This window comes from Symphodus melops (genome assembly GCF_947650265.1).
Source record: "Symphodus melops genome assembly, chromosome: 1".
NCBI lineage: Eukaryota > Metazoa > Chordata > Actinopteri > Labriformes > Labridae > Symphodus > Symphodus melops.
The window spans coordinates 9,787,623-9,813,622 of NC_136691.1; the positions used below are offsets into that span (position 1 = coordinate 9,787,623).

Below are 26,000 nucleotides of genomic sequence, written 5' to 3' on the forward strand. Positions count from 1 at the left end.
TCAAGAGAGGATGGTCAGAGCTGGCAAAGACTGATTGTCTGTTCTAGATATTTGACAAGGAAAGTCTGCTATGTGCCCAATACTTTACTGGCTGTATTAACAATCCTGGACTGATGATGTTTGTTTTGTTGACCCTGAAAGATTCCCATACCATGAGATAAAAACAAATTGTTAAAACTCGATAAAAGACCTGTAGAATAAAACCATCATTATCTTGTCAACGTTAAAATTATTCTTCTGCTCGGAAAGTAGAGTCTCTGCAGGCCCTTTTTGCAAATTGCATTTGTGAAGGGAGTGAGTGCTAGGATTAGGAATATGTGCAGGTAGCTTAATAAGCATGAGGGGGATATGTCCTGGTTCCTGTGCAGTAGTCAAAGGTTCAAAGGCTGTTAAAAGGTAAAAATATCCTAAAAAATGATTATGAGTTTGCACTCCGTAATCAGACTGATACAAATATTTAACTAAAGCAATTCCCCACAGTTATATATCTCATAGATTAATACATCTGAAGCGTTAAGTGTTCCTGCCCTCACATCTTCAGGGCACAGATATGTTAATAACATTTGCCATAGAAAATCTGAGGAATTTCTCCCTTGTGGCTTGCAGATTTCAGGGGAGTTCTAGGAATTACACGAGCAAAAAAAAAAAGAAGCTGTTTGATGAATGGCTTGTCTCGCTGTTTCACTGTGCAGATTTTCAGGAACCGTACGCTGTGGTGGTCCTTCTAGAAAAGGATTTAGTGGTGATCGACCTTGCACAAAATGGGTGCGTATGACTTTATTAAATTACTCTTTATCTTCTTGGCTTCTTTTGTTTTTGAAATGTGGGGCTAGAATGTCCCAGTGCATCTATTAGAGTTCATTATCTTTATTATTTATGGCCTCTACTTCTAATCATGATATAACCTCTTTCAATACATCTTATTCCTTGGTGTGTTTTTGGGCGGATGAGTAATTCTATTTAGAGTGCCTTTGTCTGTGCTTTCATCATGAACAGTTACCCCATATTCGAGAACCCGTATCCTCTGACGATCCACGAGTCTCCTGTAACCTGCTGCGAGTACTTTGCCGACTGCCCTGTGGACCTCATACCTGCACTTTACTCTGTCGGCTCGCGGCAGAAACGACAGGGATACAGCAAAAAGGTACTAAATCCTTTGTAAAGAATGGAAGCTTAATTTACAGTTAAAGGAAACGTTAAACCACCTTAGATGTTCGTGGTAGATATCAGGTCTTGGATTAACACTAACAGCATCTTTCAAGGATTGCAAGTTTGCATGGAACTAACAAACGAGTAGGGGAGGAATAATTTGTGAAGGATGAAAATATATTTCTATCTTCTCAGAAGAATAGGAGAAAATTCTTGATGGGTTAGATGTATTTCCTTTTCTAAATACTCAAAGGTTTTGGTATCCTGAAACCTTGGCTATCCTATCAATGAGTTGTAGCCTATTTGCCAAAATCTGAAATATAAGGATGTCTTTGAAAGGAAACTCCTTTATGAACACATTTTAATACTACACATTTTACATTTGTTGTTGGATAATTTTTATGGATAGTCTGTTGACAAATCTTATCTAATTTTTTTTCCACTTAACTCTTATCATGACTTTATTCTACACCAGCAATTACATGGAAGTCATTCAGTGAAAATTAGCCACTTCAGCAACATTGCTAGTTTTCACAAATACTCGAGAGACGTAAAGACTTTGTCTTAAATAACCCACATGTTAGCATTTTGTTGAGCTAAACTTAAACACTGACACTGGAAGGTATTTTCAAAACAATGACAAGTATTGTGACTCTGAGTGGGTTAGCTTACTTACGTTAGCACCCAGTTGAAAGTGTTGTTGAGTACAGGTACAGGTGTGCAGGGCTACAAACATGGATAAAGACTTTGGGTCATTTTAGCTATAGTTAGGTCCAATTATTATTGCATTTTAAAGAGAAATTTTGTTTGTAAATACCTAAAGACTTAAAGAAACGCTGGCAATTAAATAAAAGGTATTCGAAGATTGTACCACTTGAACAACATTGCTAATTTTGATTGATAGATAGATAGATAGATAGATAGATAGATAGATAGATAGATAGATAGATAGATAGATAGATAGATAGATAGATAGATACTTTATTGATCCAGAGGGAAATTCAAGGCATCCAGTAGCAGTATACAGACAGGCAGGACACAAGACATTAGTTACATACATTAATATAAATACCGAAGTAGTTACTGTTTTTTGTTCTGTCGCCAAACTACAATGGTGAACCTTCTTTATATGAGCATGTTAGCATTGTGTATGTACACCTATCTAAAAGTTTCATTGTGTGTATATACAGTAGGCCTACAGCTTTGCAGAGCCACTATTTGGTCTGGTAACGTTGTTACTGTTGTTACTGTTTTTTGTTTTGATTGATTATGCTAACATGATAGTGGTGCTCCTGAGAAAAAGAATACTCGTTTTTCTTTCAATGTTGACAAAAATCGCCCTCATTTCTTCTCCATCACAGTACCATTCTTTGAACACAGAGTAAAGATGTATACCAGTGTAATAGTATCCTGAGGGTAGAATTTATGTCCTCTCTGGATAGTAGTGTCATACAAGAGCTTTTGAATTTTGTTCGGGTGAGCTGCATGTGTGATCCCACCAGACTAATTTCTCACTCTGAATTTGACCGGGGTTTCTCTCGCCAGCCAGTCAGTGAGCTGATGTGAGAACTCAGCAAGATATTGTTTCGGAGAATCTCCCTCGAGCGAGTGTGAGGGGTTGGAGACGTTTATTCCCTGCAAACAGTTGACGTCCATCATGTTAAGCGTACAGTACGTTATGAAATTGCTGCAATATGTTTTCTGTTCGTCAGAATGTACTCCTCAGGCCTTTTGCTGATATTGTGATTATGTGTACCTACATGTTGCATTTAAATATTCTTTAAATTATTCTTATCATAGTATTGTATAGTGGAGACCCCCCCCCCCCCCCCCCCCCCCCACACACACACACACACACTTGATAGAGATAGTCCCTGCTTTATGTGTGAACAACCAGTACAGAAAGATTTCAGGGGCAGTCCTCCCTGAATCTATCTAGAAATGTTATGTAGTGCATATGTGAAAAAGGCTGAAGATTTTTCAAGGCTTCCTTTAAGCAAAATGGACATGTACGGTCCTCAAATCTCTCCGGCACCTTCTCTCTCTCCTCTCATTATTGTCTCTTTTTCCTGTATCATTTAAGACAGACCCCCTGCTCTTAAGACCATTATGTATGCCCCGTGGTCTTCTCCCTGTCGCCTTGTTCTAGGTTTCTGTCGGAAATGTCAGCATGTACTGACCCAAACTGGCTGCCGAGCTGCTACTCTTTTTTTTTTTGTCAAGTAAAGGCCTAGCTGAGCTGCAGGAGGGCATTCTCACATAAAGATCACCATGAGTCATCCAGGTGACCTTTGTATGTGTCAACGTGTTCAAAGCCATTCCCCCAACTAACACACACACGCACACAGGCGTACACACCTACACACACACACACACACACACACACACACACACTCTCTCTCTCTCTCTCTCTCTCTGAGGTGCAATTGTAAGAACCACAGAAAGACTCACACTTACGATCCTTCCTGTTTATAAATACTGTGTATTTTAATCATGCCGTCTATTGTTAAAATCAATGTTGCTACTGACATGCTCTCCTTCTGCTTGCTCTCTCTCATGACTCTAATGTACTGTTTTGCTGTCTCTTTAGGAATGGCCTATTAGTGGTGGAAACTGGGGTCAAGGCACACAAAGCTACCCAGAGATCATCATCACTGGGTAAGACGTTGCTGATTTCAATAGCATTAGCATTATCCGCTCCCTGAGACTCAATAACATTCACCTTTCCCGCTCGTTCGGGTCACAACAGCAGAGGTGCTCGTCTTTACACATTTACTGTAGCTCTTTAAGTATTCCGATAGTGTGCACTATGCTACATTTTGATGTTTATTATCCCACGCTAAGCTGCCAACAAGGGTAGAAGGGGCGTTTTAAAAAGAACACACGCACTGAACAATGTGACATTGAGGTATGGGTTTGGCAGCAGGAGGCTCTCGCCCCTCTTCTCTCCTCTCTCTCCTCACCCCGACTGTGCAGTATTACTGTTCTGTCCAGGTTTCTCTCTCTCTTTCTAAGAGTGCCACAGCCTGCGAAATGTTTCTTTTCCGTTCCACTCAGATGAATTGGCAACAAAACAGTGAGGATTGAGGGAAAAAATGGCAACTAAAAAACGAGTTTTTAATGACATTGACCTTGTCTTTGACACCTAATTTGAAGCTAGCACCTGCTAATGAGCGTGATGGCGTTTACACTCATCACATAAGAGCTATTAGTTTTAAGGATATGCTGGATATCGTGCTGCGGATAACATCACATTGAATATGTTGATATTGAACATGTGCACCCAGGACCTAGTTATGCTGCTCTCACACCAAGATTACCAGTGATGTAAACAAAGAGGTCTCGCCATATAAAATGTAGACATTGCGTCCATATACCTTTTGTTTAACAAACATTGACATCATAAAGCGTTTTTCTGCTCTGTATTTACACTACATGTACAATTCAGCCTTTCACACACCGATATAAATCATTGACAAGCTCGTCCCATTTTACAAAATAAAGCCAAATTAGAAGGGGGGCGGGGATCTAGCTTGTGGACCTGTGGAATTCACATCATGCTCTGTTTACTAACCAAAGTACACATTTGACTTCCTGGTAAAAGAGTAAAGATCCCTCAGGCAGGCACAGTAAGCAGCAGAACAGATTTTTGTGTTTGTTTTGGGTAGACACTCGCGGTAAGGGAAAGTTTAATAGTTCTCATGTGAGTGCTTGTTATGTTTCCCATTGTAGTTCCTCTAGTCTGCTAATCCTGAGCACACAGATCTGAAGGAGCTGCATTTGTCAGCGCAGACATTACATCCACTCTTTTTTAGCATCAAATAACTCAGTTAAAGAAATACCTAAAAAAAAGCTAATGTATTTTCCGACAAGCGTGATCAGCATGATGACAACTAACTATGATTATTGAGGCCTCGTTTCAGAAAAGAAATTTTAAATGTATTTCAATTGCATAGTTTGACCCTTGTCCCCTTTGTTTTCATTGAAGATGTCGAGTTTAAGACCTTACATCATCACTATATCAAATCATGACTGAGATGTTTATAAAGGAGAGCTCTGAAGGAACTACATGCAATATGTATTTTTCAGTAGTTCTCTTTACTTCATTATGATTCACACCTATGACATAAGGTTGACATTTATTTCACTTTTCCCCCTTTTTCTCCCTTGAATCTCCAGGCATGCTGATGGAACCGTAAAGTTCTGGGATGCCTCTGCAAGTGAGTTTCTCTGTCTCTTAGTTTTATTTGAACACCACAAATTAGAAATCGAAAGTTCGATTATGAACACAAGCCTTTACACACCAGCAAACTTTTTTTTTCCCAGTACAAAGCTCCACACTTCGTTATTCATATCAAACTGACGCCTCTGGATTGCAACTGATACTTCTTCTGTTTTCTCCTTATTTTCCTAGTAATGCTTCAGGTGCTCTATAAGCTGAAAACAGCCAAGGTGTTTGACAGAAATCGCTCCAAGGAAGAGAAGGGCAGCACTGAGGTGTCAGACGAAGACCCCTTTGCTATTCAGATCATGGCCTGGTGCCCTGAGAGCCGGATGCTTTGTGTGGCTGGAGTGTCAGCAAATGTTATCATATACCGCTTCAGCAAACTGGAAGTAACTACTGAGGTGGTGCAGGTGGGTACACGTTTAAAATTTGGGTTAAATGTTAAAGAATAGAAAAAATATTTATGACTTTTGTAATCGTAAGAGAATGTGTTTTCTCTGCCCTTCATACCTATAGCGTCTTTACTTTTTAAGATGTTTGCGTGAATACATAAATACACAAGAATACTCTCAGAGATCTGCCTAGTCAAAGGCAGTATGGTTGCCATGCCAACTGACAAAGCCGCGAACGTGCAAAGCTTGAATGTCATTATACTCTGCCTTGATAGCAATGTAAGTGTTTATGGGGGTGTGATGGGAGTCGGTGTTTAATGACATAAAGAGAAATGCCGTTTAATCTGTATATGGCTGCTCAAAGCTCCTATATTGCAAGAGAGAAAGTGCTTGCTTACATGTTCAGCTTGGCCTTTTGTTGCTCAAGCAGTGGAGTGTTAAATTGCTAACCAGTAAGGCACTTTCGTTATTTTTGTATCATTTTGGCCGCATTTGTCTTGCTAAGCAGGCATCGCTGTGGTGTTGTCGTTTCAGACTTTCCCTAGATAGAGATCACTTGTCAATCAGAGTATGTGGGATGGAGTGTGATGCGTCTGTGAATTTTAATTTTTTGGCGTGTGCCCTTTGTGTTCAGCACCATTTGTCTCAACTATCCAATTTCTTTTGTTCATCCACACACACTTGGCTTCCAGTGAGCGCTTTGAATGTCGCTGAAGGGTTTGAATGCCCCGCTTTAAAAGCACCTAGCTGCAGGGCTACGGTTCAAATCAGGCTAGGTTTCGGGCACTTTTTCTCCTCGGCTTAGAGGAGGAGATTTGGATGTTGATGAGGAGCCGATTTTCAGTCGTAGAAAACTGTAATTAGGAGTGCGCCCTCGCTGTAACCTTGCAGAAGTAGAAGGTAGAGGAGGGCAGAGACAGGCTGGAGTGAGAATGTGTAGAAGGGCACTGATCACTCTTCGCTCCCACATGTCAGTGGGGCTAATGAGATTGACAGAATGCAAAAGAGAGGCGATTATGAGCATTGTGTGCTTGCGTGCGTGTGCGTGTGTGTGAATGTGCAGAGGCGGAGGTTGCAGAGAAGTAGCCTGAAGGAGGACTCGGAAGGAATGCAATATTCCAGTTTTGAAGGACCTCGTTGACTCTGTCTGCCTACACACACACACACACACACACACACACACACACACACACACACACACAAAACAAATAATATTAATATTAAAGTGATTCTGTGAGTGTGTGTGGATGTCATTCATAGTCACATGCCTTATTCCCATCCTCAGAGGAATTCATGCAGAATTGTGGTTTACATAAGTTTTGTGCATTCAATAGGAATGTACTGATCGCCTTCTAATTTTTACTGCTGATATCTCCTCTGCTGTGAATGTGTGTGTGTGTGTGCGTATGCACTCATGTGTCTTCACAGTTACTAGAGGTGCGAATGCAGTATGAGCTGAACGACATAGAGTCTCCAGACGGCGGGGTAGGAGGGGGAGAACAGACATCAGCGCTTCCCACGCCTGGCGCCTCCCCTCAGACGAGTGGCCCGCCTTCACACCCCTCCACCAGCAGCAACAACTCTGACGGAGGCAACATCCCCTGCCTCAAGTATGAGACACACACACACACACACATGCAAACAGAAGCATTTAGATCAAATATCTTAAGAAACCAGAAGCACACATTCTCATACACACACACACACACACACACACACACACAGAGTCTTGTGTTTCGCTCTCAAGCACTCTTGCCCAGACTCAGTCAGTGTGTGAAGCATTCTCAGCCACAGCCATTCTCCCATCACATCATCCCCTCGCAGCAAATCATGCCAGACCCTCAGAACACAACCGTCTCACAGCTGCAGCTGCCCCACTTTTCATCCCCTTCATTCAACCATTTTTGTTAAGTGTTACGCTTCTCTCCCTTTCATTTTTATTTATTTTGTATATATATATATATATATATATTATTTTATTTTTTTTGCTTTTCCTCTTCTTCTTTAGAGTGCGCAGTACTCCTCTGAAGCAGTCTCCGGGGTACCAGGTAGATCTGGTGGTCCAGTTAGTGTGGGTGAGTGGAGAGCCCCCTCAGCCGATCACAAGTCTGGCTCTCAATTCCTCCTACGGCCTGTGAGTATGCAGACAGAGAAATCTTTTTTGAGTACAGAACCAAGACCTGTCTGAAAAGTTCTCACTGTTTGTTGGAATAACAAATAAAAATGAACCAAAAAGAACGACACATCTACTGAGAATATTGTTAGAACCAGACCTTTAAATGTGAATTAACAGTAAAATAAATTCTGGGGTTTTTTTGCAGTTAAATTGTGTTTTTGCAGAACAGAATCAAATACTGTTTCTGTAACAAATCACTTGTTTTCTATCTGCCATTTTTTCCCCCCTCTGACCCCGCCTCATCCTTCATCTGCCCCCCTGTACTCCCTGACTCTGTCGCCCATCCCCAGTGTGGTGTTTGGCAACAGCAATGGCCTGGCGGTGGTGGACTACATCCAGAAGACGGTAGTTCTCAACTTAGGGACGGTGGAACTTTACGGCTCCAACGACCCCTACCAGAGACAGCCGCGCTCGCCAAGAAAGACACGGCAGCCTTCTGGAGGTAATGAGGAGAAAGGACAAGAAGGACAAAAGAAACGAGAGATTGTTTTACACTTTTAAATCAAAGCCATCCACTCCAGTCCGTACAGGACACACTTAGATGCAGTATCAAAGGTATTTGTTGCAATTGTTGCAAACATATTTCATATTTGTAATAGTAATATCCTTGATGACAGCACCTGCCCTGTGGCTCAATTAGATAACGTATATCAGAGAGTGTGCATGTGTTAGTCACAAATTAATTTTCATTGAACATCGGTGGCCTTTTCATATCACATTCTTTTCTCTTATTATTGCCTATTGCTTGCAAATGTTCAGTTATAAAAGCAATTAATTTTTTTGGCACTTCTTATCTATTCTCCCCGCCCCAGCAGCTAAGATTACTTGTGTTTTTTGAAAAAAGGAAGACTGCACATTGTTGTTTTTTTTTATTATTTCACTTCTCTTTTGTCTTCATTTGAATCTCTATTACGAAGCCAAAAATGTTGTCTCAGCATCTGACCAGGTTGAACCCCGATCCACAAATCCTGCTTCTATCCCAGAGATACCTGTAAAGAAATTAAATCAAGAAAGAAACAACAATTAGGTTCCAGTGTGAATGGAGCCTAATGTAGGTAGACAAACACACTGCAGGTTTAGGTATTTGGGGAATAGGGAGTAAAATTGCAGCAGTTTATTGCAGAACAACTCCTGGGATGCACTTGGGAATGAAATCAGATTTTATATTCAAGCTTTATTTTCAGCAAAGGTCTGGATAGGAATTTGAATCAGTCTCTGAGTGAATGTTATGATGGGTTTGTGCCAGTGAAGCCCTCTAATGATGATTACTTAGACTCCTGGTTCAACGTCCCTGAACTCATCCGAAAACGGATCCAAAAATGAGAATGATTGAAGTCACAGAAACACACGTTGCTGTTTAAACAATGCTGCACAACATATAAACTTTATCTGTGTCCATGTACTCCTCATTTACACATACACACACACACACACACACACACATACACACACACACACACACACACACACACACACACACACACACTTACACACACAAGCACACACACTTTTTGAGCCCATCCCTTTAACAAACATTACCACTGCAGCCTCAAAGTACCATTGATAGATTACATGATGCTTTCAGTGTGGACACACTGCCACCTTGTGTTAGAAAACAGTAGCACAACTACAAAAGGGTGCCGCAGTGTCATCATGATGGACTGCCCATTCTTATGCAGAAGTCTGGCAGATGAACTGATCAGCTGTGTGTATGTGGAAGCTGAGGGATCACTTAGATGCCACAGGTGCACACCAACTCATGTTTACACACACATAAATGCCTACTTTTATACTAGCATGTGGGCATGAAAATACACACACAGAGCATCTGGTGTCACTGACTGGTGAGCAGTGGGCTGGCGCCTGTCACAGCTTGGCGAGCGTGAGCAGTAATCAGGCGTCCAGCTGTGTTTCCGTGCCAACAGGGGCGGTTGTCTGCTTGGCTTTCTGCCTCACAGGACATTGTCGCACACACGCATTTCTACACAAACATAGGAATCACTTGTTTGTCAGTTTAAACTTCATCTATTTGTACACAATTACAGGATAGTTAAGGCCTCTTACAAAATGTTTTTAAAAAACGGAAGTGCCGGGGGATTTAAACGTGCTGCACATATTAGAGAAAGAGCTGAAACTTAACCAGCTGCTCTTGTTGGATACTTTAAAGAGAGTGTTAAATGACATAGAGTTAGACTGATCTGGCTGTAAATGTTCTCCCTGTGTTTGTTAATGATCTTGACAAACATTTGCTGTTTAAAATTGTAATTTGTGTCTTTAAATGTCTATTTTGTCTCTGTTAATTGTGCTGCTGCCTGTCCTGCCAGGACAATATTAATATTAATATTTTATATTGATAAGCGCCTTTCAGGACGCACGAGGACACTGAACAATAATCAACATTGAAAAACTCAAATTTAAAATCTCTACGAGTTTCTTTCCTGGTTAAATGAAGGTTAAATAAAACAATTTAAAGTGAGGAGTCAGTTGTTATTTTAATAAACACAATGTTGCATTTAACATATTTTAGAAATGTATATTCACACTCCTAAATTCCCTCTGCTAAATAACTCTTTATTTACAAATGGGCTTCATAACCCGCTTTAATTATTACAAATTAAATTGATGACCTTCTAATACTCAACAGTCATAAAGCCCATAATCTTGACAACATTTCAAACAACATTGTTTGAATGAGCAACATACTGCATTGAACATCATTTAAGTATTCAGTATTATGTCCCCCCTCTGTATAAAAAGCGTGTTAAGCTAAGAAACAAAAAAATAGCAGTATGTACAATGATTAAAGAGCCTGTTTAGGATCACTAACAGCCCACATTCAAGTCACCTACTGAACAGGTCTGGTCTAGTCCTATCTCCCATAAACATCCTTTATTCTCAGTTCATATCACTTTAGGATAAAGAAAAAGAGTGATAAGCTCATATTTATTTTTTAGTCCATGTTTTGAATTGTATGATCTCTCCTGCAGGTCTGTGTGACATCAACGAGGGCTCAGCGACGTCAGAGGACCGCTGCAAATCCCCCACTTCAGGTAACATGTCCTTCAGCGTCTTATGACAGGAAACCTCAGAGTAATATAGCAGCTTGAGGCTTTGTGTCATTTAGATGAAAAACCCAAACAGTGAACCAGTCAAATATACGTCTCTCATATCGTGCTTTTAAATGCAAGAGGAGTTTTGGTAAGAGGACCAGATTCACGTTTCAAAGGAGCCTCTTCTTTTAATAGTGCTTTATTGAAATGGTGGCTCATCAAACTGGAACGATTCAGAAGGGATTCTTGTTAAAGCGTAAAATTGTCTGCCTGTCAATTTCACTCTCCCTCAGTCTTTAGAAAAGCACTGTTTGAGTTTATTACCATAAGTTTATTGGTTTCTGGGAGTATTTCCCCATTTGTGCATGCATTCTTTTACCACTTTGCAGAGTTCAATAACCAGTAATAAATGATTTTTCATCTGACATAGTCTCCTGGAAAACTAGGATTTGGTTGGAAAAGCATTTAAACTCTGTGATGTTGAGTCAGTGAGGAAACGTTAGCGCTAAAAATTGAAGACATTTTAAAACAAAACTCCGCAATCTGGTCGAATCTTTTTATTTACATTAATCAGCGGTCAATTTTAATAGTAAAAGTTCAACCTGAATGGATCCTCGAGTATTTTTACATTTTCACTCTGCATGGTTACATAACTATGAAAAAGCTTCTGCAGGTATATAGTATATTTGATATTAACTCTAAGATTATGTGATTAACAATTGAACTTAATTTAAGCAGGTTGCTTCTCTCAGTTCAAGATTTGAATGTGTCCGGGTGCACGATACTGCAGCAGATCTGGTAGTCTTTTATCATATGAATCCTTTTTCATATTAGTCAATATGACTTAAGGACATAGCGATGTACTACTTTGTGTTTTGCAACAGTAAGATTCTCTGTTGCTCTTTTACTTGCCTCCTTCTTAATCTGCATCATTAGAATTTCAGCAGAAGGGGATTTAAGACGGAACAGCCCAGATCCATCTCATTAGAGCTAACTTGGCATTAGCACACCAAAAAATAAGCGCATGAGATTCTTAAAAAGGTCAGACAGCAAACAAATCTCAAAGTCTGGAGTCCTGCTGCTGTTTTCAGGTATGATGCCTGTCCCAGCCTCCCACGTCTGCTGCCACCAGACTGTGGTCTGATACATCTGTCTGCTCTACATTATTCATAGGACAGCCTGAGAGATAAGATTGCCTTTCTGCAAAAAAATTCTGCCTCGACAAGAGACCAAGGATAAGCAATTTTTTTCCTTCAGGTTTCCGATGAAGTTAACCATTGAAAGTAAAGTTCAGAGTTCCAGCAAAAGGCCTATGGATTATTTTCTTTCATCCACTTATAAAAATGACTATGAGAAGAAATGAACACACATGTATTACTTTATGTTTATAATATGTGAATGGATTTTAACATCACTGAGCATATCGACGGATTTCTTTGTTAAGATCCCAGTATTTTTTACCCAGGACAGTCTTAGGATTTTACTTTAATGTGTGCCTTCAAGTGCCTTGAAATATTGCTTAACTCACAATGCCAGCAGTATACAAGCTAATAAAAATAGCCTCCCATCACAGCACAAATTCCAACACAAAGCACATAAATCTTTATTTAGGTTTATTTAATTTATTTAGTGTTATGGCAAAATGTCAATGTGACCAATAAAAGGGGGGATCTGGGGTCAACATTGGTAGGGCTTTCCTTTTTCTTTTCTTTTTTAGCTAGCATTAGCGTGCCTGTGTACACTGGCTAAAGTAGCTGAAAAACAGTCTTGATTGGATAACCTTAGCTATTGAATCAAGACTTTCAGTTCTGGTCTGGCTGGTAATTTGGTTAGCTTGCTTGCTTTGAAAATTACTTAACTAGCTTAACTTTTGAATCAAGCAATGTCGTTTGGCTTTTTTGTTAATGGTATTTCTAGCATAGTATTGCTGTGTCTGAAATCACTCACTTCACACTATATAGTCAACTATATAGTGAGTTTGCCATTTTGTGATGCTGTCTGGATGTATAGTGAGATTTATAGTGTATTCAAATTTTCCACAAAGTATCCAAACTAAGCATTACATACCATCATGCATGGCGCTAAGGGAAGAAACAGACAGCAGTGACAAGAACAAAGTGTTATTTTTAGTAACTTCTGGTATCAGAGCCTTCCCATGATCTGATTTGTTTTTTCTTGACACTTGACAGTTCTGTCATATGATTTTCCCTCAGACGAGTCAAACCACTGAAATTTTAACTAGCGTTATAAAAATAGGCCATTCTGCAGCTAAAATAGGAATCGTTTTTCTGTATAGTAACAAGCCAGAGGGTTTTTTTTGACTTCACATTTACTTACCTTATGCTTTCCCCCTTACACCCCCAAAAGTGTTGATGACAAACAGCAATCTGCAACAATTCTACAATGGAGGTGGTAGAGGAGGTAAGATGGGCCACATTTTTTTTCTGATGACAGGCTGTTTACAGTAGGAAGGAAAACACTCCAAACGTGTCACCCTTGTCTCTGTCCTTGGTGTCATGGTCACCACCGCGGGAGGAATTGGAATAGATAATGCAGAGTCAAAGTTAGCTTCTGCTCCTCCATCTTTTGGTTCTCACTGTATTGAGTTTCAAACAAAGGTATAGTAAGGGCATATTGCAAAAATCTGGGAATAAATTCCTTACCAATAGATTTCTTCACAAACGTGTTCATAAAGGTGTCTTATAACACATAAAAAAACATTTAATTCCAACTCCCATAGGAAAATCCGTGAGAGCAGCTCAAAGTCAGGGTACCTGGAATAGCACTTTATTGTACTATATACTTGTTGATGAAAATTTGAAAATGTTAACCTTTGCTTTTGGTAGCTTGTGAGGGGTCAAACTAGGGGTTCTTTAGGATTCTGAATCCATTGCAAACATTTGTTTTCAAAAAAATCCATTCCTTGGTGGAGAAATGGCCACGCCCACGTTTACATGTAAATTTACAATAGCTCTATATGTTGATTTTAATATCTCGAATACTAGTTAAAAAATATACTGCACCACATTGCTTCATGTATTAGGGGTCCAGGTCTGAACTTTCTTCACACTCTACTGTTCTTAAAGTGGGGATTTGGACCCCCTGGGGGCTTATGAGACACTGAGAGGGGGCTCGCGATATGCTTTCCATCACCAAATACAAAAGTTGAATGATCTAAAATTTCATATCTTACCCATTATGGTGGAAAAAAAACCCATTCAAATATTAGTTGAATTTTAACTAATGGTTAGCAGTGGCAAAGTAATTTATGCTTCCTATAAGTGAAACAATGCAGGTGTCTGCTGCTCCCTATGAATTTGACACCTACATAAACTGAGTGTCTGTTAAGGAAATTGTGAATGTCCACACAGTCCTACTGTTTATACATTATATTATTATACAGCATTTCTTACATTACTCTGTTGAAATAGAGACAGTGGGGTTCCCCAGTCTCTAGCATAGTTATTGTGGGGGTCCAAAGCTGAAATGTATGGTAACCTCTGCTCTACGTCATCATTGATACAGTTCTTGCACGCTGTACCTTTGTCATTTAGCTTACACTATGCCCCACTGACCTGAGCCAATGCAAGTTTTCTCAGAGCCCAGCCTGTCCTTTTAACTTTGTTTATGGGCTGAACCTGACCAAAACCATACAAGGTGACTTTTATAATTTGAGTTTGCACTTTTCGAATCAGATATCTGTTTAGATAAGATCTTAATAAGCACAACAAAGAAACATCTATTATATAGAAAACAGCATATTTATAAGGTTCCCTTAGAAACACGTATCAAAACACAACAACATACTATTTTTTACAAACTGTCTGCTCGTCTCCGAGTTTCTAAGCAGTAATCTAATAGTGTGAGTGTACCTGCACATTTAGCTCTGGATCACCGTGGTCCTGTGTCTCTGCTTGTGTTGTTACTATAGGCTGTAAATATGAATGGCAGAAGCCTGAGTGACGTCACATCACCTGTCTGTTACTGCAGGGGGCTTTGGAAGCCGATCGTTTCTATGCTCAAAATCCTGTCTCAACCTAACTTTGAGTTAACCTAACTTTTAGCCAACCTAACGACAGGCTAAGAGCTGGAGCTGAGGCAGGTTTTGAAAATTTTGACACCAGCTACACCACGCCTGCCTATCAATCAGCCCAGCTACACGCCTTATTGTGAATAACTCTTATCCTTCATCCAATCAAAACTGATGAGTCATCAAAACATTCCCCCCCGTACAATGTGTGTGGATGGAGGCATGAGCTAATCACACCTATTTGGTTTTTTGAAGCAGGCTGTAAACATGTTCATGGCTGCTGTAAAAACAGGCTTTTTGAATGGGTGTGTATGTGACTTCCTGTGCCGCTGCAGCCAGCCTCTAGTGGACACTCGACATACTGCAAGATTTGACACTTTCACATCGGCTTAATTTTTCAACATTAGAGGTTGTTGCATAAATGCACCAGGTGCTTTGCACTTGGTGATAAACGTACCATATCTACTCAGATCTGTTGATCAAAACAGGAGTTCTTGGTTTTAACAGTGAACATTTTGCAAGTTACTTTAGCCATTAAAGAACTGGTATCCACATTTTCCAGTACACATATGATGTACCATCTGTTACTCTATACCTGGTGTCAGTGTGTCTGGTTTGATACAGGTTCTTATGGAAGGCGGTGGCTGAGTTAATCTAACTTGAAACTGTACCTCCAACAGATAGAGGGTGAAGCTGCAAAGCAAAGTCTCCAGGCCGATATCAAAACCTGGGACTGGAAGGTTTAGCAGAGTCTTTTGGACCTCAGTGACTATTGATGGGTGGGAGGAGTTTATGGTTATAAGCTGGTTCAAACACAGGACCCAATGGCTCCTGAGGAGCTTTAATTGTATGGAGAAAGGTGTTGAATGTATCTTGGCATGCAGAAATGGTAAAGGTACAGCGTGCAAGAACTGTATCAATGATGATATAGAGCAGAGGTTACCATACATTTCAGCTTTGGACCCCCCCAATAACTGTGCTAAAGACCGGGGAACCCGACTGTCTCTATTTCAGCAGAGTAATGTAAGAAATGCTGTATAATAATACAATGTATAAACAGTAGGACTGTGTGGACATTCACAATTTCCTTAACAGACACCCAGTTTATGTAGGTGTCAAATGTCATTCATAGGGAGCAGCAGACACCTGCATTGTTTCACTTATGGGAAGCATAAATTACTTTGCCAGCGCTAACCATTAGTTAAAATTCAACTAATATTTGAATGGGTTTTTTTTCCACCATAATGGGTAAGATATGAAATTTTAGATCATTCAACTTTTGTATTTGGTGATGGAAAGCATATCGCGAGCCCCCTCTCAGTGTCTCATAAGCCCCCAGGGGGTCCAAATCCCCACTTTAAGAACAGTAGAGTGTGAAGAAAGCTCAGACCTGGACCCCTAATACATGAAGCAATGTGGTGCAGTATATTTTTTAACTAGTATTCGAGATATTAAAATCAACATATAGAGCTATTGTAAATTTACATGTAAAAGTGGGCGTGGCCATTTCTCCACCAAGGAATGGATTTTTTTGAAAACAAATGTTTGCAATGGATTCAGAATCCTAAAGAACCCCTAGTTTGACCCCTCACAAGCTACCAAAAGCAAAGGTTAACATTTTCAAATTTTCACCAACAAGTATATAGTACAATAAAGTGCTATTCCAGGTACCCCGACTTTGAGCTGCTCTCACGGATTTTCCTATGGGAGTTGGATTTAAATGTTTTTTTATGTGTTATAAGACACCTTTATGAACACGTTTGTGAAGAAATCTATTGGTAAGGAATTTATTCCCAGATTGGCCAAATATCTGATAAAATACCCTTACTAGTAGTTAATTTATTGGCCAAAAAAAACAAATGACTCATATTGTTTGCTGAACACATTTTTTTTGTCACAAAAGTACAAAGTTTGAAGACTGTACACCGAGAGCTGAAAGCTTGTGGAGCAGAGGCTAACCAATGCCATTTTTATACACACATACATACAGCTTATCAATCTTAGACATTACTGCATGCTACATGTATGTAGCACGAGTGTCATATTGTAAATGTGCCTGCGTGTGGTATTTGTTCATGACCTCGTACAATAGATTCCGTCTGTACTTCATTAGTTACGATTGGTATTGTATGTCCATAGTACAGTATGGAGTGAAGAGAAACTCATTTGTCCAAATTTGTCTTTGTGTATCTTCAGTGTGTCATTGAAAAGATAAATTACCTGTCGACCACTCATGATTGGTACAGTCGAAAGTTACAGTATATGTTTACTTTCCTCAAGGTCCTAGCTTTTTGTGGATGCTGTTGACAATGACATGGTACACAATCAGGTTTGAGCTTTTATGTGGTCCAAACCAGCACTTCTCAAAAACCTAAATCATGGATTTTCCCTTTATCTTGCCCAACAACATTTAGTAAATATAAACCCCTTTTAAATCCTTACATTTGTCAGGACATGCTTTTAAAACTTTTTAAGCTATACAGTTAACTTTCAGATATTATTGACTTTTTTATTAGTTTTGATTCACCTGGGAAGGCAGAGAAGTTCCCTCTTTTATCTTATTGGTTTATCAAGTTTGGTGACTTCATTTAATTCCATATAAAGCCCCAACCAACCTTATTCAAAGCTCAGGTTATCTGTGAGTGAGCTATTAATTGCACAATCCAAAACTGTGTTAGCTTTGGAAACAAATTGTAGTACTAAAAATGATCAACAGGTTGCATTGTCAGGTCCTAGGGATCACTTTTTTGAAGAGCATACCTAACATTTCCTGAACAATAATTTCATGTTGTTATTCATTTGACAATAGGAATGAGCAACTTTTGTTTAAGCAGTAATTGTAAAGAAAACCAGAGTATGCAAAATGTCTAATATTCGGTATTAAACCAAACAAATAATTTTAGACCATCTGTTTATTTTAACACAGTACACAGTACGTGTACAGTATGTTATAGAAAGGAGCTGGATAACTTGTCCAAAGAAAGAGCTGTAAAGTGTATCGCTAGAAGTTCAAATAATCCCTCTATCACAGAAAAAACCTGTGTCATTAGTGTAATGATTCCATCCATTCATCCATCCATCTATCCAATCATCCATTTTCTTCCACTTACCTGGTGCCAGGCTGCAATGGCAGCAGGGGAAGCAAGTTTGCTCTGACATCCCTTCGTACAGTAATAATTTTCAACATTTTCTTGGGGATCCTGAGGTGTCCTCCCAGGCAAGGTTGAATAGATGATATTCTCTCCTCGGTCTTCCCTTGGGTGTCCTGCCTGTTGGACCTGCTTAGAAATCCTTCAAAGGGAGGTGAAGAAGAGACATCCTTATCATATGCTTTGCTCTAGGCTCCATATAGTAGTTACTAGTAAAAGGTCATGAACATTGCAAGTAAAACTTTATTTATAACGCACTTTTAAAACAGTCAGTTACAAAGTGCTTCACAAATAAAAGCAATCAAACAAATCATAAAGATAGAATATGTACATTAATAAAACACAATGTCAAACAGGGTATAATAAACAAAACTAAATCCACACAAGAGAGGGTTTAGGATCACTTGTTTACCCTTGTCTGCTTGCATGAGGAATATCATTGGTGAACCTTTATAATGCTGACTCATTGCTGTGTTTACTACAAAACCGTTATTGAAATATTAAAGATGACATAGCCTTCAGAAAATGTTAGGAGTTGGTCTGAAACAAGTTTTGATATTGGTTTGTACTCATCTACTTGTGCTGTATGTAGATAGTTTACTTCAGAAGTGGGTGAATTCTACCAATGTTAAAATCAGGTACAAAGCCAGATACAGTAAGTGAGCAGTTAATGATAGATAGCATGGTTCGGCCTACCATATCAAGGATTGTGTCACAGGGACTGGAGGTGGGACTAATGTGCACCACTGTCCTGGACAGGGTTTGAGAGATCGGACCAAAGACAGCTGCACCCCACCATGGCTGTTTAACCTTGGCTCATGTCAGTCGTATTGGAGGGGTGAGCAGAGCTCCGCCATAGGGCAGCACATCTCTTGCGTAAGCCAAGTCTTGTGAGGAAGAGGAAATCAAGGCTTTGGGTTGTAATTAGCTTGTTTTGTTGTGTTGTTGTTGTGATTAAAAATTGAAGCACACTTTCTTGTCTTCCTTATTAGAAATGGGAACTGCCAACCTGTTCTACCATGTATACATTGGGTTACCTCTATATCTTTGGACAAAACCCCTAATCCAGGATGTGTTGGTTGAGTTGAGGAGTTCCTTATGGTGTACAGTATTTGCCTTGCCTGCTAAAGACAGTCACACCTTCTTTTCCCCTCCAGAGTCATCTAAAAGGTTTCTTTACCTCAATGGGCCTACCAAACTTACTTGTCATAGCCTTCCAGATTGTCTTCCACACCAGGTTTTTGTAACGCAACCAAAGAAGTCATAACCCTGCTAGCCACCCAGTACCGACCTACCACAAGGAGACCCTTGGGCTAACCAAGTTCTGAAGACCTAATTATTCAAGCTTAAAGCTTCCTACACTGCTGATGTCCACCAACAGGTTTATAAGTCTCCACGATGACAACATCTACCTCTGCAATGGAGGCTCTGATTTTGGATCTCTCAGGTTCCTTATCCAAAACCTATCCCTGGATGCACCACAAAAAATGAAACTGGTAGATGCATCTTGCGGGGAGGAGTCTCAGCCTCATGTTCCCAGTTTATCCTCCCAGCAAGTTTACCAGATCGGTCTTGCAGCTACCGCCAAAATATGATCCATCAGGTGGTGATCAGTGAACAGCATTGCCCCTTTCTTTACCTGAGTGTCCAAGTTATAGAGCTGCATATTGGATTATGTGACAACATAGATATTTGGCAGAAAGCATTTATTTCTCTTATGGACTGATTATTGTCTTACCAACGTAAATTACATGTTTCTTTTGTATTAGATGTGACAGATTGTGGTGCTTCATAAATGTATTAATGAAAGAAGGGGGAACAAAACAAGTATAGAAAGCAGACAGTAACAATTAGTAGTCTACCTCAGTAGCTTGACCATCTCTCCACTGTCTTCTTTCATCTCCCGTTCAGTATTTCTGTTTCCTGTTACCTTCTTGTTCTTGGTGCATGCTACTGTGGCATGAGGGTCCTGAATGGCTGTGCAGTTATGGATGTGTCTCACTGTATCAGTCCTCTTTTTCAGGGCAATGTGCAGTCAGAGGCCATCACCTTTGTTATGTCTTTCACAGCATGCCTCTGTGATATACAAGGTTGTCTCTGAGTCCTTACACAGTGCCTTCTCCTGTCGAAAGCATTTTGGCTCACCTGGTCAATGAAAAAATAATCCCCCTGGCACCTGTTCCACAGCTTTTTGTCCTTGTATTTGTAGCTTTGTGCACAATCCTAGCCCAGTGCTAGGTATCTGGCTTTGCATGGCATCGTGTGTTAGCTTAGATGTGTCTTTGTAAAGAGGGATGTTCTCTTTTTTCCAGCAAAGATGTCACGGAAATTAAGCTTGCCTACTGAGCTAAAGCCAGACTTGGGTAAGCCCTGACTTTGTGTCTCAGACAATTTGTATGGAAATGCAGTATATCTTTCTCACTTTAACTGGACTCCACCACATCCCATCAGTCCAGTTTAATCTGGTTTTTAGCCTCAAAACTGGCAAGCTGTGTAGATGTTCCCCTAAGTTTGCATGAAACAAAAGTAGCACTGATCTGACCAGAATTTAAATCCATTTAGCTACATCAAAGTGTTGGAATTAAATTCATTGTGAAATTTCTTCCGCTGTGCTTTGAATCCCACTTTTTGACCTTGGTGGGAACTCTTCAGGTCAGTGGTGCTAAGCTAAACTATGCACACTCCATCTATCAGTAAAGCTTTCTTTAACTTTTTTGCAGCTTTCTCTTTCTCTTCTGTGTTCTTCATGTCTTTTCTTTATTTTGTTGTCTGATTGGTCCCTTTAAAGGAATTATTTTCACTTTTGAAAAAAAAAAAATCCTTCTTCAGAGGTTTACACGAACCAAGAACACTTCTTGATCTAATTAAATGTTGTTTCATACACATTTAACCAAAGTGCCTGATTGCTGGTTATGGTGAAATTAACATGAGATGATAAAGATAGACTACCACTCAAGACATTTTATAGACAGACAGTTGATACAAGTGGAATGGTTACATCTTAAGATTGCGGAAAATAAAACGTAACACCTAATGTATCTAACACTCAAGGTGCTTCATTTACTAATACACGATATAAAGCTGTTTTCTATGTCACTTTATTTTGTCTGTAAATGAAAGTGTCAACACCTGTGTTGTCTGTCTCGTGTTTTTCTGCTTAGCGGGTGCTTTACCTCTCTCCGTTTTCTCCTCACTGTCCTCCTGTCTGTATGCCCGCCGCGGGGTGCCAACCCATTAGACCACCGGGATAATTCATTCAGCCGCTCACGCTCCTCCAGCGTCACCAGCATCGACAAGGAAGCTCGAGAGGCCATCAGCTGCTTCCACTTCTGTGAGACCTTTGCCCGGAAGGGGGACAGCACTTTGACACCCTGCCTGTATGTTGGCACTTCCCTTGGAACCGTACTGGCTTTAGCGCTCACATTACCACCTGCTGGGGAGCAACGGCAACTGCAGCCAGTTATTATTTCACCTACTGGTGGGTAATGGGATGGACAAATTGCTGTTTAATTTGTACAATCACGATGTGCTAAATGTCCAAAAATTCCATTCTTCAGGCATGCTGGTGCGGTTGAAGGGTGGCAACTTGCGGCTGGCTTTCCTGGACTCTTCAGGTGCCCTGCTTCCCCCTGCCTTTGAGCCTTGGTTTGAACCCAATGTAACAGCAGATGGTGAAGAAAGAGAGAAGGTCCGAAAGCGCCGGCCCGTCTCAGTGTCTCCTTCAACGTCCCAGGACCTCAACGAGAGCCAGTATGCAGTGGTGTGTTCAGAGAAACAGGCCAAGGTCATTTCCCTCCCTTCCCAGACCTGCATCTATAAACACAGCATCACAGAGACCTCCTTTATCCTGCGGGCAGATGTGGTGCAGATGAGCCAAGGCGTGTGTGTGGCGTGTTTCTGTGCCAACGGACACATCATGACCCTCAGGTGAGAGAAATGTCCATCTGCGTCCTGCAGAAATAACCGGGATATATTAAAATGCATCAATCAAAGTCAGTTTGAATAAGTGTTGCTTTTGTCAAATATCTCTTGTGCCCTCTGTGTCCTTAAAAGAATCAAACCTGGAGGGTAACAGTAAAAACTTTAAAGTTCAGAGGTGTTTGGGTATGAAGGAAGTACATTGAGAACTAGCTAGTGAGAGTGCCCGGCTCAATCAGAACCGCAGGAAGCAGGTTTCTGCCTAAAATCTCAACAAGGTTAAGCGGAATGAATCAGTTCAGTGCGAAAGAAAGAAAGTAGAATCTCCCTGTGATATTCAAACAAATCAGAAACATTTTCAACCTCAATACCACCACCGACAAATGAACACATCATCAGAGCTAAACCTTCAACCATACACCACCACCACTAAACTTTGAACAAAGTTAGGCAGTGCCTGCAAATTGAGCGAGTAAGATGAGGTGGGGAAACACACACACATACACACACACACACACACACACACACACACACACACACACACACACACACACACACACACACACGTGCATACATACCATGCTTGTTTTTATTTAGTGTGTTGAGGGGTTTTTGTTTGGAGTGTTTATTAGTCTGTCACTGATCCTCATTAATCATCTCTCCCCTCAAGGAGAGAGACTGAAACAGAACAGCCAACCATATGGGTGTCTGACAAAGCAAGGGTGTCCAGCTGTCTGCTTGTGTGTGCGTGTGTGTTTCTTAATGTGTTTTAGGAGTCACAAGAGTGAGAGAAAATTACCCCTAAAGTTTCAGGAGGTTAAGATTGTTACCATTCAAAATTATTTATGTATGTCCTGACCAAAAAAATATTGCCCTTTAATGTTCTGGAGATCTAAAAATAACATCCTTCACTGTTTTGTCACCTGTCTAGTTTGCCGGGGCTGAGACCGCTCTTGGATGTAAACTACCTGCCCTTGACAGACATGCGGATAGCCAGGACGTTCTGCTTCACCAACCTGGGTCAGGCCATGTACCTCTGCTCCCCCACCGAGATCCAGAGAATCACTTACAGCCAAGACATCTGTGAAAACCTGCAGGTCAGGCAACTCAGTCTAATGCATATGGATTAAAGAAACTGCGTAGGAAAATCTTTCAAAACAAGAAAGCCAGTTGAAATGAGCATGCTAAATACGTCACGCACAGTATAATTTGATATGTAAGGGTGATGTTCGTGTTGATGTTTCAGGAGATGCTGGGCGAACTTTTTACACCAGTGGAGACACCAGAGGCACCAAACAGAGGGTTTTTCAAAGGTCTCTTTGGAGGCGGAGCTCAGTCACTGGACAGAGAGGAGCTGTGTAAGCCAAACCTACACAGGTCAAGACAGTCCGTTTGATGTTGTATAACACTTGACTAAAAATCTCTGCCCGCCTTTTCTCCTTTTTACTCAGTTGGTGAGCTATCATCTGGAAAAGCATCACGAAGTCTGGCACAGCACATCCCAGGGCCGGGCGGCATCGAGGGCATGAAGGGGGCGGCCTCCGGCGTGGTTGCAGATCTGGCACGAGCCCGGATAGCATTGGATGAAAGAGGCCAGAAACTGGGCGAGCTAGATGAAAGGACAGCTGCCATGATGACCAGCGCAGATTCCTTTTCCAAACACGCCCATGAGGTAACACAAAATGTTTACAAGAGTACAAGAGAACATGATTCAGAAGTAGCATTCTCTATTCTCCCACTAGAGGGCACTCTATGTTTAAGAAGTAAGAAGAACATTTGTGTGTAGAACACATTGGACCGTGCTCTCACTGCAACTTTTTCTGTTTCCAGATGATGCTGAAGTGCAAAGACAAGAAATGGTACCAGTTCTGATCCACGACAGGAGAGGAGCAATGCTCCACAGACACCACTGTCATCTTCCGTCTGGCTCATTTGGACTCACCGTGACCCCCCCCACCCCCTCCCCCCTCCCTGTCCATCCATCTTTCCATTCGTCCATCCCTCCAAGCCTTCTTCGCTGGTACATTTGGGATTTTCTTCCCGAGCACAATGTTAAACACTGTTCTTACCTCAGTCTATGGGTGGAACTGAGGAGTGGACAGGGGAAAAGGCAACCTCAAAAAGGGAGCATATTAATGGTGTCTTTTTTTACGTTCTCGTCTCCTTCTCGTTTATCTCTGTTCAGCCTCTCCTCCGAGGAAGCCGCCTGGCACACGCACCTGGAGATGTCTTCATTCTCATTTGCCAAAAACCTCCTTTACTGTTGTCCACACCTCGAGGCCCATTGTGGGCCGGAGCTCAAACCGATGAACACATCTGAAAAAAAAAAAAAAGACAAAAACCATATGAGGAAAACAGACTTGAAAAAAATTCTTAAAATGTAAAAAGAAAGAAAAATAATCTAAATACATCATTATATATACATAAATCTAATAAATGTGCAACGCTGTATCCACTTCCGGGGGACAAGTAGTAAAGAAAAGGAAAAACTTGTGGAGGAGATTTGAAGGAAGTGCTGCGACAATGACGCCTTCTCCATGCAGACAGTCACAGGGATTAAAGCAACTTACTCCGATGTAAACTGGATACTTCACTTTAGACTCTCCTCTGTATCTTACAGACTTTCATATCGTTACCAACAGTGTGCGTGTGTGTGTGAGTGTTAATTTCTATTTTCTTGCCATTCTCTATTTGTTATTCGTTGGGTTTTTCTCTCTGTCTGTATTAGAAAATCTCTTATTTTTCTATTGTTGTGAAAGTGGATGATGTTCGATCTGTTGAAAAATCAGTTTTTGTGGCTTTTGTCTAATAACTCGAGTTTATCTTCTCCTTATGAAAAGGGCTGGAATCTAAATAGAGGGCAAGGATATAAAAGGCATATGTCATTTAGTTGTTACTGACATGGCAACATCAGATTTCGTGAATCTGAAATTAAAGTGTATCAGACACATTATTGTTTACCATGAATGGATCTATGTGATGTTAACTGCCTCTGTTGACCTCTAATGTCAGAAGCTTCCACAGTTTGGCTCTCTCTCTCTCTCCGAGCGTGACTTTAAATGCTAATGTAATCAGTGTTAAATCCACCGACAGGTGAGCCAATTCTGTGGGATTTCAGAGGTTTTCAAATGAGTAAACATCAGTATGGAGACTCAAAAACACACAGATAGAAATATCCATGTGTTTCATATATGCAGGATAATAGAAAAAAGAAAGTGTAAACCTTTAAAGGCATACTTTAGAAACACGTTTCAGTTCTTTGTCTGTATGAGAAAGTTGTCTGTGTGAATTCTTTGTTGATATTTATTTATTGAGGTGCAAGAAACGGTTGTTTTAGGTGTCAGAAACCTTCATTACCTTGTTTCGACTCCAATGTTTGCAGTAAAGCTCAAATGTGGTGTATCTCTGTCTACCAGGCTTTTAACCTTTATTTGTATATAAGTAAATAGTTTGACAATCTAAGACCAACCGGAAAGTACAACGTTGAGGTTGCTCAAGCAACAGAAGAGGAGAGAGGCCATATTTTTTCTGACGCCAAAGAGTTGCTTTAACTTTTTCATTGCATTATCATTTAAGCCATCACAACAGCAGAATATTAATAACAGCTTCTTTACATGGAGTGCCGACCCAGGATCGAATCCATACAGGACCATTTTCACCTTCATCACCTTTGGAGTTTGAAGACATGGAGCAAGTTGCAATGGAACGCAGCCATTTATTGAACTACTGTATCACATCATGTCATAAAAATGTAACATTTGGACTAATGTTTAATGTTTCAAGTGGCCTAACTGTTGGTTAATAATAAGGATGTTTCCTTAACACGAAACCTGAACCATTCCACTACAGCTCAGACGCGACAATATTTACTGTGTTCATCTGTGTGTATGTGTGGGAATATGTGTGTTTGT

At 40.5% G+C, this 26,000-nt stretch overlaps 1 protein-coding gene across 6 annotated transcripts in view; it reads left to right on the top strand.

Moving 5' to 3' along the window:
- Positions 1-25,254, top strand: part of stxbp5a (syntaxin binding protein 5a (tomosyn)) — a 100,538-nt gene extending 75,284 nt beyond the window's left edge. For 2 of the 6 annotated variants that reach the window (XM_079347755.1, XM_079347754.1), the window contains 17 exons: positions 693-765; positions 997-1,144; positions 3,740-3,807; positions 5,329-5,369; positions 5,564-5,784; positions 7,195-7,376; positions 7,775-7,900; positions 8,233-8,384; positions 10,930-10,992; positions 13,360-13,413; positions 20,484-20,533; positions 21,367-21,649; positions 21,729-22,098; positions 23,021-23,186; positions 23,336-23,447; positions 23,541-23,761; positions 23,920-25,254. In XM_079347755.1, coding sequence (XP_079203881.1) covers positions 693-765; positions 997-1,144; positions 3,740-3,807; positions 5,329-5,369; positions 5,564-5,784; positions 7,195-7,376; positions 7,775-7,900; positions 8,233-8,384; positions 10,930-10,992; positions 13,360-13,413; positions 20,484-20,533; positions 21,367-21,649; positions 21,729-22,098; positions 23,021-23,186; positions 23,336-23,447; positions 23,541-23,761; positions 23,920-23,961 — 2,372 coding nt within the window. In that variant the 3' untranslated portion in view covers positions 23,962-25,254. Of the gene's footprint in view, positions 1-692; positions 766-996; positions 1,145-3,739; positions 3,808-5,328; positions 5,370-5,563; positions 5,785-7,194; positions 7,377-7,774; positions 7,901-8,232; positions 8,385-10,929; positions 10,993-13,359; positions 13,414-20,483; positions 20,535-21,366; positions 21,650-21,728; positions 22,099-23,020; positions 23,187-23,335; positions 23,448-23,540; positions 23,762-23,919 lie in introns of all 6 variants that reach the window. The other 4 variants (XM_079347756.1, XM_079347758.1, XM_079347757.1 and 1 more) reach the window with 4 other exon arrangements.
- Positions 25,255-26,000: the final 746 nt, after the last annotated feature.